The following is a 14,705-nucleotide window of genomic DNA, read 5'->3' on the forward strand; positions in this document are numbered from 1 at the left end:
TGAAAAACTTTTTCAAGAAAAACAACTTTACAAGTAAACCCTCTGTATTTGCATTGCTATATTTGATGCTTGCGGTCTTTAAACCCGAATTTTCACAACCCAGTAAATGGATGCTTTCTGCATAACTATATCAGCTACTTACAGTTAAATTAAACCGAATTCATTGACTGATAGGATAAAACAACATATAGACTTGTAATTCTTTTACTCGGGGGCGCCAATTGGGAAGGGGGGTCTTAAATTTTCAAAAACAACTTTTTTCAATTTGTATCGAAAAAGTTACCCCCCCCCCCCTCCGATTTTGAAAAGTAAATTTTTTCTTGTGTCATTAAAAAAAACGAAAAGATCTTTGCCCGAGTCTTATATTTCGTTAATTGACCCCCTTTCTCCCATTTGGCCTTTAATATTGCTATCAATTCAGATGAGATCCAATCAAACTAGCATGTCAATAATAACCCAAGGAACACATCAATATTAAGATTTCTATCTTTAATATCACAAAATAAGGCGTTGAAAGACTGCCAGCATATATATGCCTCAATGAAGAGGCTCCTGATTAACCTCAGCTTCAGTACGGACCTCAATTACAACCTCTCGAACAATATCCTCCTTAATCATAGACAAAGTTGAGCCTCTGCTATGTCTAGTACGTGTTTTCCAATACTCTTTTGGAGTTAGAGCACCTGTAATAAGATGAGATATGCAAATGATTGGTTCAAAGAATGGACCAATAAGAAGGCATGGAATAGAAGGGGAATTAGAAAAGGGGATATGGAAAATCAATCATTTTTGACAGATGATTTCCAAGGGAGTTTTATTCGATTCCCTCCCTTTTTCTATCATTAAGAGGAAATGCAATAAGCAGTATTATATTTTTCTGTATAATACGAAAGGTAGGGGAAATAAAAATTAGATTTGATTTTCATTCTTTCTTTATCCATAAGAGAGAAAATAGGTCATGGTAAGAGGTATTTAAGTCATTATGTCCATACCAGAAAATTCAAGGGGAAAGTAATTGACATCAAAGAAAATAAAAATGTACTACAGACATACAGTCACACAAGACAGACAAAGGGAGGGGGATCCCCCTCCTAAGTCTGGTCAAAAGAACTTCTTCAGGATGATCTGAACATTAAAGCCTAAAACGTACTTTTGACGCACAAAGAGACCATATAAAGAAAAAAAAACCCTGAAAAGGTTACCTGAAACCTGAATCAAATTTGACTCACATAGATGTTTTATGTATTATGATATGACATGGTTTTAAGTATTTTGGTTATACAGTTTGGACGGCTATATAATCCAGACACTTCGACACATGTTTTCAGATAGCTTTGTGTTTCATAATATATTTTATTTATAAAATGAATTTGATATTGTTGGAATCTGTGAAATTGCGTCCCTGGCCTTTAGGTATCCAAGCCTTGGCCTTCATCTTTATAACCTCGAATAAAGAAAATCAAAATTGTCACGACCCCATTATAAAGTCCGTAGTGACGCCAGGAAAAATTACTTAGAAATAATTTTATACAGTCATACATTAAATTAATGTCGCAAATTTAACCTTTGTTTAAATCTGAACATAATTTAAATTTAAAAAAATATTTAATTTAATATAATTTAAATTTGAAAAAAAAATAACCAAATTTAAAACCGTTGATTCATAGCGGGGACTTATAGAAGGCGGATTCAGGACGTTTTTCAGCGAAAGTTTTTTCGACTTGAAGCCCCCAAAAAGGTTTCTCCTCAAAAATTGCCTTTACCTCCTCAGGCCATCTAGAAAATTCTCTCTAATTCCCCTCGCCTATGATGCCGGAATGTCACAATTGTGCTAAATTAATTTTTCAATTGAATTATTCTTCGAAATAAAAATTTTCAGTGAAACATGTAAAAAAATAAAATACACATTATTTGTGAAGGAAGGTGTAGATAGCAACCAAATAAAAAATGAGACGGACAAGTTTGATAAGCTGCCACGTAACAGAGTTTTGGAAAGCATTTTTTTTTTATTTGCAATTTTTCCAGATATTGTCCAAAAACGGGGACTAGAAAGTAAGAAGCTTTAAATTAGTCAACAAAAAAAATCGACACAATTAAATGTGGCAGCGTCGAATAATACTGAAACGATATAGGAAGAAAAATACGTAAAAATCGAAAAAAAGAATGTCACAAGACCTGATAAGAAAACACATTTTTAGACTGAAACAACACTGAAAAAAAAGCTATTTAAAAAGATAAAAGAAAACTCCAGCATAATAAACCGAAAACTATACAAAGCAGATTCAGGAAATTCTAAAAAGGGAAAAAAAAGAATAGTAGGAAGTAGGAGACAAACAAAAGAGGGAACAACTATGATGATAAGCTATTCATCCGTTCAGTTATACAGGGGACAAAGGCTTTAATTCTTAAGTAGAATTTCATTAATCTGGAATTCCGTCAGTAGAGTTACTTAGTAAACCTTGTAATATGAGCATTTCTTGTGATAAAAGAATAAAAAAATAGTAAAAAAATATGAAGGGAGTTGGGATTTTCTGGCGAAAGTGTGATACATGGATTTTGAATGTGCAAATAAATGGGGTAAATTTCCGCGTTGTGATTGTTTTGATAGGTTAGAGCAGCTTTTAATCAGTTGTTTGCTAGACTCGAATAGGGATGGTTTTAATCACATTTGGTGTGTATATTTTTTGATAATTTCAGTAACGTGCATGTGTTTCCCAAGTGGCACTCAACAAAGAGATACTATGAGGATCTTATGGTAGGCGCTCCGCCTGGCCTGAGCACGGAATTTAATGCAGCGAAACCCATATAGGCAAGTTAAAAAAAATATAAAATATAAGAATAAAAATATATAAAAAAAAGAAAAATCAACAACAGGCGAAGTTATTGCACTAGAAGTGGGCCTAGCTCATGACCAGCTACTTTTCTATTATGTTTTCCAATAACTCGAGAGATAGCTATTTCTGGGTATGCAATTTTTTATATTTTAACTATAGATGAATTTCTGTGCCAAGGTGGTATACGTAGTAAGTATTTTTACAAAACGGAAAAATAGCCAACGGATTTTTGACTTTTCAGATTTTGTAAATATTTTCCAAAATGGGGCTACCATATGTGGGGGAGGGCTACTGCATTGAACAGGCTAGCTAAGAGATGACGATTGAAGCGGAACTTGCAAATGACAATAGAGGCGTAAGAGGCTTAAATTTGACGGTTAAGATGCTCGACGAGAAGAGACCCAGTGTCACGTAAAGAGGACCCAATCGGGAGGCCAAAGTCTACTATATGCCCTACAGACTTAATAGGTGAGTTCCAAAGTGCATTTGAAGTGGGTGTAAGACCCTTCCAGTTGACAAGAACTATTTCAGACTATGTCGAATTGAACTGGAGTCCGACCTTAACGTATTCATCATGAACGATAGCAAAAATTTCACTGATTCGCTGTGGGGTACGACTGAAATTCAGAATATCATCCATGTAGCACACAAACGACAAATTAATAGATGCCAAAATTAAAGAGCAGGGACATTGGTCTTGAGCCTCAAGGACGTAATTATTGAAGAAATTGTGCGAAGAAACTGCACCATGTCGAGCGTCCTTCAAGACTAGTATGAGCCTTTTCCTAGGAATCGGATGCAACTTTTTATCTGGCGGAAGTTTCAGTCGAATAGATAGCCGTGTATACATATCCCTGAGTTTACGATTTATATCTGGGTTCAGTCCACGCCTACCAGCTTTAAGAAACATTGCAAAGTGAATGAGTGAAATAAGTCAAATGCGCGTCTTACGTCGTGGCCAGCAAGAACTAGACTTTCTCCTGCAGAATCGACATCAATAAGAGCGTTTGCTCCTACAGTGAGAGTGTCAGCACAGCCAGTTCCTTGTTTGAAGCCAAATTGGTGTGGGGGTGCATAACAAGTTACTTCGAGTTCATCCCTAAAGAGAAGCTCGAAGAGCTTACAAAGAGAGGTTGCGACGGTGATGGGCCGAAACGAGGTACACTGGGGTACAACGAGGTACTGCTTTTCCCTTCTTAGGGATCGGAGTAAGGTCACCGATACAGAATGTTGAGGGCACAGCGCATTGAGTGAATATCATCTGCATTAGCAGTGTAAGATGTTGGGTTAAAAGAGGGCTTCTGTTCTTTAGATGCATACCTCCCACACAATCAAAACCGCTGGAAGACTTCCATTTTAATTTTTGAGTTGCTTTTTCTATTGCTTGAGTTGTCACGGTGTAATGTGCTTTCGTCGAAGAAGCTAAGAAGGCATCAAAATCTTTATCATACTGATCCTGAAGATAGGGATCAGGAGAAAAAAACTTTGATCCAAAGCGAGCATACACGGCATTATCAGGAATATCAGAGGAATGCACAGAGGGGGCGTGACTATGTGACTGGGAAATAATTTTGAAGAGTATCGTACAGTCATGTCTGGCTCGAGTTGAGTACTGATTAATAAGAATCTCCAAATCATAAACAAGAGCCTTCGATATCGTCTTTTCGTTCTGAGGTGTAGATCATTCACGATAACAGATCTCGGTTTATCGCAATTTTTCCACAGATTGAACCAAAATTTTGCTTTTCTCCACGATCTAACTAGATCAGGATTTGATGACAAGCCCTTGATAATACCTTTGCGATTTCTTCGGAAAGGAACTGCTTAGCTCTCGGCAAAACGAAGGGCATGGCAAATCTCGGCAGAATACATGTCCAGGCTAAAGCGTGTTTCTTTTTTCGATAAATTATCTGAAATCTGTAGAAGATGAAACGGTACTCGAATTTTATTTAGGATAAAATCCGAAGAAGATTTGAAAAGTTCACTACTTATTTTCGACCAATCACGCGAAAGTGGAGGTGTTCGAGGATTAGTTTGGTGTGTATGCTGGGGTGGTGTGTGAATTATAATGGAAGATGAAATGGGAAAATGGTCCAATAGCTGGTATTCCCTCAAAACAGAAACTTCTTCCATCTCGAGGTTGCAAGCTATCGCCATGTGATCCAGATCAGATGTATGAGATGAAGTGTGAATGTAAGTAAAATCGGAATCCTTATGAACCACTCTAACCAGATCACCAAATATACCCCTAAGACGTTTGTTCGCGGCGATTCTTGACTATCCCTTTAAGTTAAATTACAATTAAAGTCTCCAGCCACATCACGCGACAGCCCTAAACGCTTAACTTTATCAAGACACGAAACTAATTTCTCACACGATACAGCAAAACGACGCTCGGATTCATCACAACAATAATCAGTAGGTAAATAAACGTTAATAAATACGCACCCTTCAACTCCGACAGCCAAGAAGTGATCACTTGTTTCAAAGAGGGTAGAGCGAAGGGAAGCACAAACAAAGGTCTCGAGGCCCCTCGTCGGCCTGCCTCTATTCTTACGCTGTTGAGCAGGTACATAGTAAGACGAAGACCCCTGCAGCTTGCGTGAATTTATGCTATACTTAGTTAGGAAATGTTCTTGTATAAAAATTACATTATAATTTGCACAAAACTATTAAGCACAGGAAGTCTATTTGCAAAAGAGCCATTGATGTTCCAGGATAGAAACCTAACTGACGAGCTCATGTATTCACGGCCTTGTAAGTTTTAGGACAATTAACGTTGTAGCATGTATGCCCAGGAACTTTGCAATCTACAGAGAAAGGACTCTTCTTGCAGGGAGTCAGAGCTCGACTGATGATCACTGGTACTATAGTTCGAGCAGATAGTACCGTTTAATAAAGTTATAGCTACCTGGCCAATCATGTGGCAATCAAGGCAGTGATGGGGCATAATAACATTTTTTTAAACTAACAGCCTATCATATCCTGTTTTCAGGGAGTCCCTGATAAATGCACCTTGGTCAGCAGGAATTTTAAAAAAAATTTTGAACACACAAGATTTTCCGCATTGTTCAATTGCGCGACAGTTTGGGATTCAGTCTTTAAGTGTTGTGCCATTTAAATCCCCTGGAACTAGCTTCAGAACGGCAACAGAGTGGTTCTTTGACAGAGAGATTCAGACTGGGATCAGAACGTTTTACAGTATCGGCTATTTGATTCGCAGCTTTCTTTGACAAAACAACGAGCTTCCATTCATCTTTTTGACACCTGAGTTCACATATATCACCTCCAGAAGTAGGGCATAGATTGTGTACAAATGCTTCATGCTCAGGTGGATCCTTCAGGTCTTTTGGTGTGTTTTTCAAAATCACTGCCAATAAAGACTTGGGGGTTGAGTTTGGTTGGGAGGCTGAGGGGGGAGGGTCATTTGCTATGGGACGAGTGACGTTTGTAATAAAACAATAAAGTTTTCTGGACACTTCGATAACTTTTGCCACAACTGTAGAATTGACAGCCTCACCAACAGTTGGAACGTCACCTGGGTTTAAAATCATGAATTTTGGGATACTGGCATTTTGCTTAGCCTGTGAGACCAGGTTCTTACACATATCAAGAATGTTCTCTTCATCCCTAGCATGAATCACAACTCACAATGTGATGCTTAACTCTGTGTATAGAATCTTTTTTGCTTGTATAATTTCATTGTGTTCAAAAAACGCAATAGCTGCCTTCTGAATGCTCTCTTGTTTGACCCCATCAGTCAAAGACCGACTCAGGAAATTCAAGACAGGGGTCAGAATCAGCTTTTCCGCCATAGCGCACAATTTACCTTGCAATCGCAAATAGTCCAAAGCACAATCTGTAAATGATATCCAATCAAGCAGGCAGTGACGTCACAGTGGGGTTATAGTTTTGTAGCCTGAGAAATTATTTTCGAGGTCACTGAACTAGTGAGATTTCAAAATCTAAAATGATAATCTCACACTGAATCTAGGTCAGGATTTACAACCACTTACATTCCTTATGAAATATACTTGGGTTCCACAATAAATTATCCTTTTTTGTCACTTCAAATATGCTATTTATTTGGTTAGATGTTCACAGCATGAGAGCTGAACAAGAACTGCGTATATATATATATATATATATATATATATATATATATATATATATATATATATATATATATATATATATATATATATATATATATATATATATATAATGATAGATATATATACATATATAAAATAAAAGTTCAAAATAGGGATAAAATCCTTTTTAATAGACAGTGTATAATAGATTTCACAAAAAATACCAGATATTTCGGTCAAATATACAGTGACCGTCATCAGTAGTAAAACTGTCTACGATATATATATATATATATATAAGATAGCAACTACTGTAATTAGCTATCACCTTACTATAGTACAAGGTCATATGGTTCTAACACAAGTTCCTCCCACACCCTCCTCCTTTCAACCATACGAATCCATCCTTCCTCCTTCTTTAAACTTTCACTTTCTGTAAATATTTTCTCCAAACCTTTTCCGCACCTCATTTCAGAGTATTCTGCTTTTCCTCTGCCTCCATCTAGGTTATCAAAAAGGAGATTCTTCGGTAGATCCTGAGCAATCATCCCCAAAACCTGTGCTAACTATTTTAACCTTTCTTTAATTACAAACAGCGGGGTCAAACTACGATTTTAACATAGCTTATTGATCGACATACTGTCTCTCAAACAAGTACCAAAGACAAGGCTGGAAGTATGGAATCCCATAATATGAGTTTCTAAAAACCAATACACCAGATTTTGCTGAGGTAATTTCATCTGGCCAATCAGGGGGGGGGGAGGGGCATTCTATCACAGACACACCCAGGTCCATATCTTGGTTAACAGGGGTGTAGAAGGATTTTCTCTAGAGAGAGGTGAGGTTGAGACCCCAAAAAGTGTATTTTCAGGCCCAAACTTTCCAGTATCTCTTTGGTTTGGAGGTACTTCTTTTTAATATTGAGGGAGCCCACGCTGTCTGCAATCATATCTGCATGTGTGACTATTTAACCATTTCTGATGCCTTTGGCCTTTAACAGATCGGACGGGCGAGTGAAGAATGCCATATCTGCAGCCATTGTTCAGGCAACAGAGGAAGTGATTGAATGGTAACTTTCAAGGGGCGGCAGAAGTCTGAGGAAGTGATTGAATGGTAACTTTCAAGGGGCGGCAGAAGTCTGAGACGCTTGAAAATCTCTCAAATTTTAAAAGATATTTTGTTTGTTTACAAGCAACTAAAGAAGAATCAGAAGAATGAAAATACATCCCTTCCGAACTACATATGGTTGATGAACTGGCAGCACCCATTTTAGTAGTTCTAAAAGCGTCCAATCCAATACTTCAGTAGAGGAACTTCGAACTACTCTAACTATGAACTTCCTAAAATATAATGGATTTGTTGCCGATGGTGACTCTAGCATTCATTTATGGATTACGAATGAAATACCATGTTCTATGTACACAGTAAGCATATAAAAAAGAGTAAAAATAAGGTTATATACATAAAAAAAGAGGGTGACGACCATACATAAAAGTGCCTAAACAAGGCACAAGTAATTCAAAAACACGATGCAGAAACAAAACCCTGAATACAAAAAGCTTCTTAGTGCTGCAAAATTAAAGAAAATGTGCGATTTGGCAAGAAACACAATTGCACGCACAATCAAACAAGAAAAACGCACCAAAGACCTTGTCAATGAACACATAATTACATTCTTTCGATGTGATTATAGGGAATGCCCAGAATGCTACAAATTGGTGGGAGAAATTGTCGAATTCAAGCAAAAACATATCCCAGGCAATCTTTTCTGTAGTTGTACTTATTTAGTTTTGACACTCTAGAGAGCTAGAGCGAGAAGAACTGTAAGGGATCATTTTCTTATCAGAAACATCAACCCTACACAGCACTTTATGAGTATAACGTATCGCAGGAAAAACATAATGGTGAAAAAAAGGGCTAGATACATAATGCGTGGCAGCAGGAACAGATTCGAAGGGAATTCTGCCCGTTAGTATTTATTTCGCAAATGCCTAGGATTTGCATAAAGCCGCCAGTTAAGGTGACTTGCTTTGCAGCAGGCCAGAAGTGCCATAAATAGAACCAGATGGAGAGCCAAAAGGCGTATTTTTTCTTACCAAAAATCTACGAAGCAAGTTCCAAACGCAATAAAACTTATGGCGCAGATGCATGTACTCCAGATACCTCATTCCCAATGCTTTTGAGGACACAAAAAGTGATTTTTTTAAGCTTTTGCATGCAATGAATTTGAAATTTCTCAAGTAGAGGAAGCAATCCAAGTCATGAGGAACTACAGGTGGCTAGAGAACAAAAAAAAAGAACGGGATAACTGCGTCAGTAGCAGGAATAATTTGTAAAGCACGAATAAAAATTGTAGTACTGTTTGTAAAACACGGATACCATTGTACTGTTATATTATATAGACACTGTTGTACTGTTAGTGCATTACTTTATCCTAAAACAGTTAAACCAAAACATTGGACTACAGACACATAAATTCTGGAAAAAAAATTGATTGCAAAGTGTGTCCTGGAGGTCTTCGGATGGAATCGGAACTTTTTGTCTGGTGATATACGGTTTTGGAGGGTAAAAAGTCTGCTTAAAATTCAGCTATAGAAGAATGGAGGCTACGCCGAAAAACACATCTATTAAAAATGAAAGCAAAGACACATTACAGCTTAGAAGATCTTACAATTACTATTATTACATAGCCTACAGATGCAGCTAGTGTCATGACATTGATTCCAGCTAATTTTTGATTTGTTTAGGCAAAGGTGGCAAAGGTTTATCGAAAAAACAACTGTGGCAAAGGATAGTGGAAGAATAACATGCAACCAGAATTGCAAAAATGTTTATCTTGAAGCAATATTGCCAAAAATAGTTGACGGATGCTTACCAAGAAAAATGGAAACACCAGAGCTCTTTTTGATTCGAGCAATATTAAAAATCTTAAGGACAAAGAATAATTAATATGATAATCAAAATTTCAAATCGACAAAAATAACCAAGAAATCAACCTTAAATTGCGTTAAGCCATTTTGAGGCGAAAATTTTGGAGTTCTGACATTTTTTTAAAATCGTATTTTTACTTTTTGATTCTTGGTGTGTTTTTTAGTATGATTTTTCAGAAATATGTTCAAAAGATTTTCACCAGGTTGATTTTTGGATAGTTGATCCATTACAATTAAGTTTTCGTTAAATGGAGCCAAGATTAAGCTATTAATTTAATTCCCAAATTCTCATTAGTTTTCTTTTTTTGCGCAGCTTTTTTTGTAATGCAGACATGTTTCCTAAGTTTTTACACTCGGTTTTAGTCAATACAAGCTAATTTTTGTTTTCATGCAATCTTCATTTTCCCACAGTGACTTTTAATGTTTCGGGACAACATTTTTACATGACCTATTTAAGTTTACTGGGTTGAACATTAAACCTATACCAAATCAATTGTATTATTTGAATACCAGCTTCAATATAGTTTTCTTCATAAGAAAGAAATCATTGTATGTAGTGTACTTAATATGCATTAAGTAAGAAAAAGAGAAGAGAAGTAAAAGTAAAAAAAAAAGCAATAAATTAATAGGAAGAAGACGAACGTCCAACTTCAATTTTTCTTCTATTAGTATCATGGGCTTTCCAGTTGCAGTTACTTAGCCCTTATCAATTCCTCCGACTCACTACAGAGAATTGTATTGGAACTACTAACCAGGGTTGCCACCGTCAGTAGGATTTTACTAGATCTGGTAAAAAAAATCTAGTAAATTTAGAGGATCTAGTAAATTTCCCAAAATTTAGTAAAAACTAGTAAAAAGTCATGATTTATAGTAAACAAAACATTTTATTTTCCATGAATTCAGGGAAAAAATTATCGTAAACATGACAATCTACAATTTTTGCTTGACAGACACTTCACTTCCGGCGTCTAAAGGTCGACAAAATCATCTTTCTGTGTATCAAATCTTACCAACTAAAAATGAAGCTATAATGACACTTGGATTTGTGATGATTGGGAATCTATTTGAATCAAAACAAAAGCCAACCACCCAAGGTGATTAGGTGAATCTCCTCAGTTTGAGAATTTTTATTGAGGAATAAGGAGCCTGCTGAGAGAAATTAAAAGTAAGGAGAAATGTAACATCATATATATATATATATATATATATATATATATATATATATATATATATATATATATATATATATATATATATATATATATATATATATATATATATATATATATATATATATATATATATATATATCCAAAAAAAGGATTTTTGAACTTGTAGGTTTTCGGAATTTCCAATCATTCTAGCCCTTTCTTTTTTTCGTAGAAATCGAAAGAAAAGAGAAAAAAAAGAAGAAAAAAGGAAAAAAAGATTGTGAAAATCGTATTGATTATCTTCCTATAGTAAAAACCGATGCTCAAAAAATTTTTTTTGAGCATTTAGTAAAACAGATGAGATCTAGTAAATTTTTCCTCTCCGATTTATTAAATTCTTCCAGGTCAGGGTGGCAACCCTGCTACTAACTGCAGTTTAAGATACCTTGCTACTACTAAACTACTACTAACAACTCACTGCAGCACGAATCCACCTGAGGCCAACACAGCTACGCATGTTCTTCCTCAGTCTTAATCTATTCAAAGCCTCCCCCATTACACCCTCGCAAGAAGTACCAATTTCCCTTAAATCTTTTCTAATGACATCCTCCTACCCCTTTCGGGGGTGGCCTGATTTTCGTTTGGCCCTAGCCGGTTGGTTGACAAGGACAATCTGTCATTCTTCATCTACAGAGCTTACCCTAGCCACCTCAACCTTTCTCTCAATACAGCAATTTAAAGCGGGATTGAGCCCCGTTTTTTGTATAGCTTACTATTCGAGATACGGTCAGTCAGCCGGGTACCCAAAACCCTCTGTAGGCAATATTTCTGGAAAACATCTAGCAAATACTCCTCCGTTTTTCGGAGCATCCACGTTTCAAAACCATACTTGACTACTGTAGCTTCCAAAATTCCAATCTTGGTTTGCAGACTTATCTTCCTATTCTTCCAAAAAAATTTCAAATGTTACAGCTACTTGTTACAATTCAAAATTTTGTAGCTTCCAAAATTCTAATCTTGGTTTGCAGACTTATCTTCTTATTCTTCCAAAAAATTTCAAATGTTACAGCTACTTGTTACAATTCTTTTAATTTTAGTTTTTAGATTATGAAGCTGAAAATTTTGAGTTAGTATTTTTTGTGAGGGAGTTGTCAGCCGGGATTTTTGCAAAAGGTGATAGACAAAGAAGGTGAAAACTAAGAGTAAGAAGAGACGAGACTTAAACGTAAGAAGTAAGCAAAACTAATAAGAAAAAAAAAAAAACTTAAAAGGAATAAGAATCGTAAATCAAATCTCAATTCTTCTTCCGTTAGGGGTTATGGGCTTTTTAGTTGTTACTATTTAGCCCTCATTTTATTTCTCCATGTTAGCATATTTAAATAGACAACGATGCATAGTTTAATTCTTAGTATTACAAAATCCACAGTATGGGAACGATGAAGTAGAACCTACTGAGTTGTGAAATCAGAGTGAAAATGGCCAGTCTAGTCCAAGTTCATCCCTCATGCCCAATTGAGCAGGCAATTTTAGAGGGAAATTTAGGCCAGTGGCCAGAAATTTAGGCCAGTGGCCAGGAAATTTTCCAAGGATTTTGTGGTACATTTTGGAATAGCGTTTGGAGCGAAAGGATAAAATTTTTTTTTTAATTTTCCGTTGCAAGGTCATAGACAACCTCCGAAAGATTCTTCTTCTTCTCTCACTTCGGTCTACCAGTTGACATGTCAATTGGTACAAAACCACAATAAGATCTTCTTCTCCTTCTCGTGAGGGATAAGATAAGATAAGTTTTATTCTTCATTATAAATACACATACAATATTACATGCTATTATTCCCCCAAAGGCTCATTGGCCTGTACAAAGGGGGAAGACATATGAAATGCTTACTCAAAAATGAAAAACAAAACACTTTCTCACATACAAAGGAGAAGAAAAGAAAATATAGATACAATGAAAACTATAGAAGAAATAGAATAAATAAGCTAAATTAATTAATTAGATTAAACAGACTAAAAAAAAAAAAAAAAAAAAAAAAAAAAAAAAAAAAAAAAAAAAAAACAACCATAAATAAAAATAACATCTACGAAGCCAAAAATTTTTAACAATTTTTTTTTTTTTTTTTTTTTTTTTTTTCCTAAACAAACCGAATGAGTGGCACCCGCGAGCTGATTCAGGCAACTTATTCCAAACAATATGACACGCCATTAGAGGATTAAAATCTGACCTTATACAAGGAGTAAAAGGAGTAAAGAAGGACACTAAAGAAGGAGCAAAGAAGCCCCAAGACCTTTTTTGTATTTATTCCTTAGGAGCATTACGGAGCATACACACATGCACTTATAAATACGCACAAAGTCCTGAAACTATTTTCGAAAAGATAATTGGTGGAGTTAAATTAAAACGTAGATTTTTGTTCTTTATCACTATTCTCTATTGTTTTCTGGTGTTGGTAATGAATTTAAAAATATACTTAAAATCAAATGACTGTTTATTGTCAAAAGTTTTACTCATTTTTATACTTTCTTCTCATTTTAAATATAGCTGGAAATGCAATGTAGTCTAAGAAATTATTTACGATGTACATATGGACCACTGAAATTTTTGGCCACAAATGCATAAATATCTTGCATACATATTGTGTATGGTTACATCAATAAATGAAGATTCTTTACCTGGCTAGACACTTTTTTAACTGAATTCACTGCATATAAAAAATTTATAAGAATCATGAAAACTCGGCACTTGTCAATTTAAAGAAACACACCCAAAAATAGAACTTACGTTAATCCTAATGATGTATACCAAAACATGGTGATAATATAATACTTTCGAAACAAAATTATGAAAACTACGACAAAGAATTATGGAAAGCAGGCCACACACAACCCATTATATTAAATACCTGACCCAACTTAACCTAGCCCCTAACCATCTGTGTATATTAAAAAAAAAAAAAATTAAAAACGTCTCACATAAACCCACAACATCAGGCTGTCCATCAGAAACAATTTGTCATAAATTATCAATTGACGAGGAGAGACCCTGAATGTTAAACTTAAATGCTGTCAAAGAATAATTTCCTTTGGTAACCTCCTCTCCCCCCAAATCCGAAACATATTTACTATAACAAATAGGGTTTATATTAATCGAACTTTGATTAACCTGACCCACATAATTATTTACAATACTAATTACATCGAAAGGATTATATTCAAACTCCAAAGCCGACTCTCATGGCTTAAAAAATTCACAAAAACAGGTTTTACTTGGAGTCTATTAGTCACCAGATGAACCAAAAAGAAATCTTTACTTAAATCAATTGCAAAAGAAAAACCTGTCAAAGGATTACAAACAAAAAAATAACTAATTGGACAGCAGGTATTATCGGAATGAACCATTAGCACTGAAAGAGAAACAAAAATGAAAAAATAAATAAATAAAGTAAATAAATGAAAATCAATGAACTGTGGAAGGCATTTACAAAATAAGAAAAATACTAACAAGCACATACTAATGCATTCATGCGAATAGTTAATTTTACGTATACGAGTTTCACCCGGAACTTTGGCTAGAACTTGTCCATGATCAGACCAAACACTACTTGGACCAAAGGAGCTGCGAGCCGCGTTTAATAGATCGCGACGCTTTTTAGTTAGGTTTTCAGACACAAATACACCTGACTTAACCAACTTACTTTT

At 35.4% G+C, this 14,705-nt stretch overlaps 1 protein-coding gene across 3 annotated transcripts in view; it reads right to left on the minus strand.

Annotated features, from left to right (window-relative positions):
- Nucleotides 1-338: 338 nt before the first annotated feature.
- Nucleotides 339-14,705, minus strand: part of LOC148941070 (uncharacterized) — a 54,026-nt gene continuing 39,659 nt past the window's right edge. For all 3 annotated transcript variants that reach the window (XM_089104918.1, XM_089104919.1, XM_089104920.1), the window contains exon 7: nucleotides 339-683. In XM_089104918.1, coding sequence (XP_088961044.1) covers nucleotides 538-683 — 146 coding nt within the window. In that variant the 3' untranslated portion in view covers nucleotides 339-537. The remainder of the gene's footprint in view (nucleotides 684-14,705) is intronic.

This window comes from Artemia sp. Qi Xiang Cuo, chromosome 19, assembly GCF_049724085.1.
Source record: "Artemia sp. Qi Xiang Cuo chromosome 19, ASM4972408v1, whole genome shotgun sequence".
Classification (NCBI taxonomy): Eukaryota; Metazoa; Arthropoda; class Branchiopoda; order Anostraca; family Artemiidae; genus Artemia; species Artemia sp. Qi Xiang Cuo.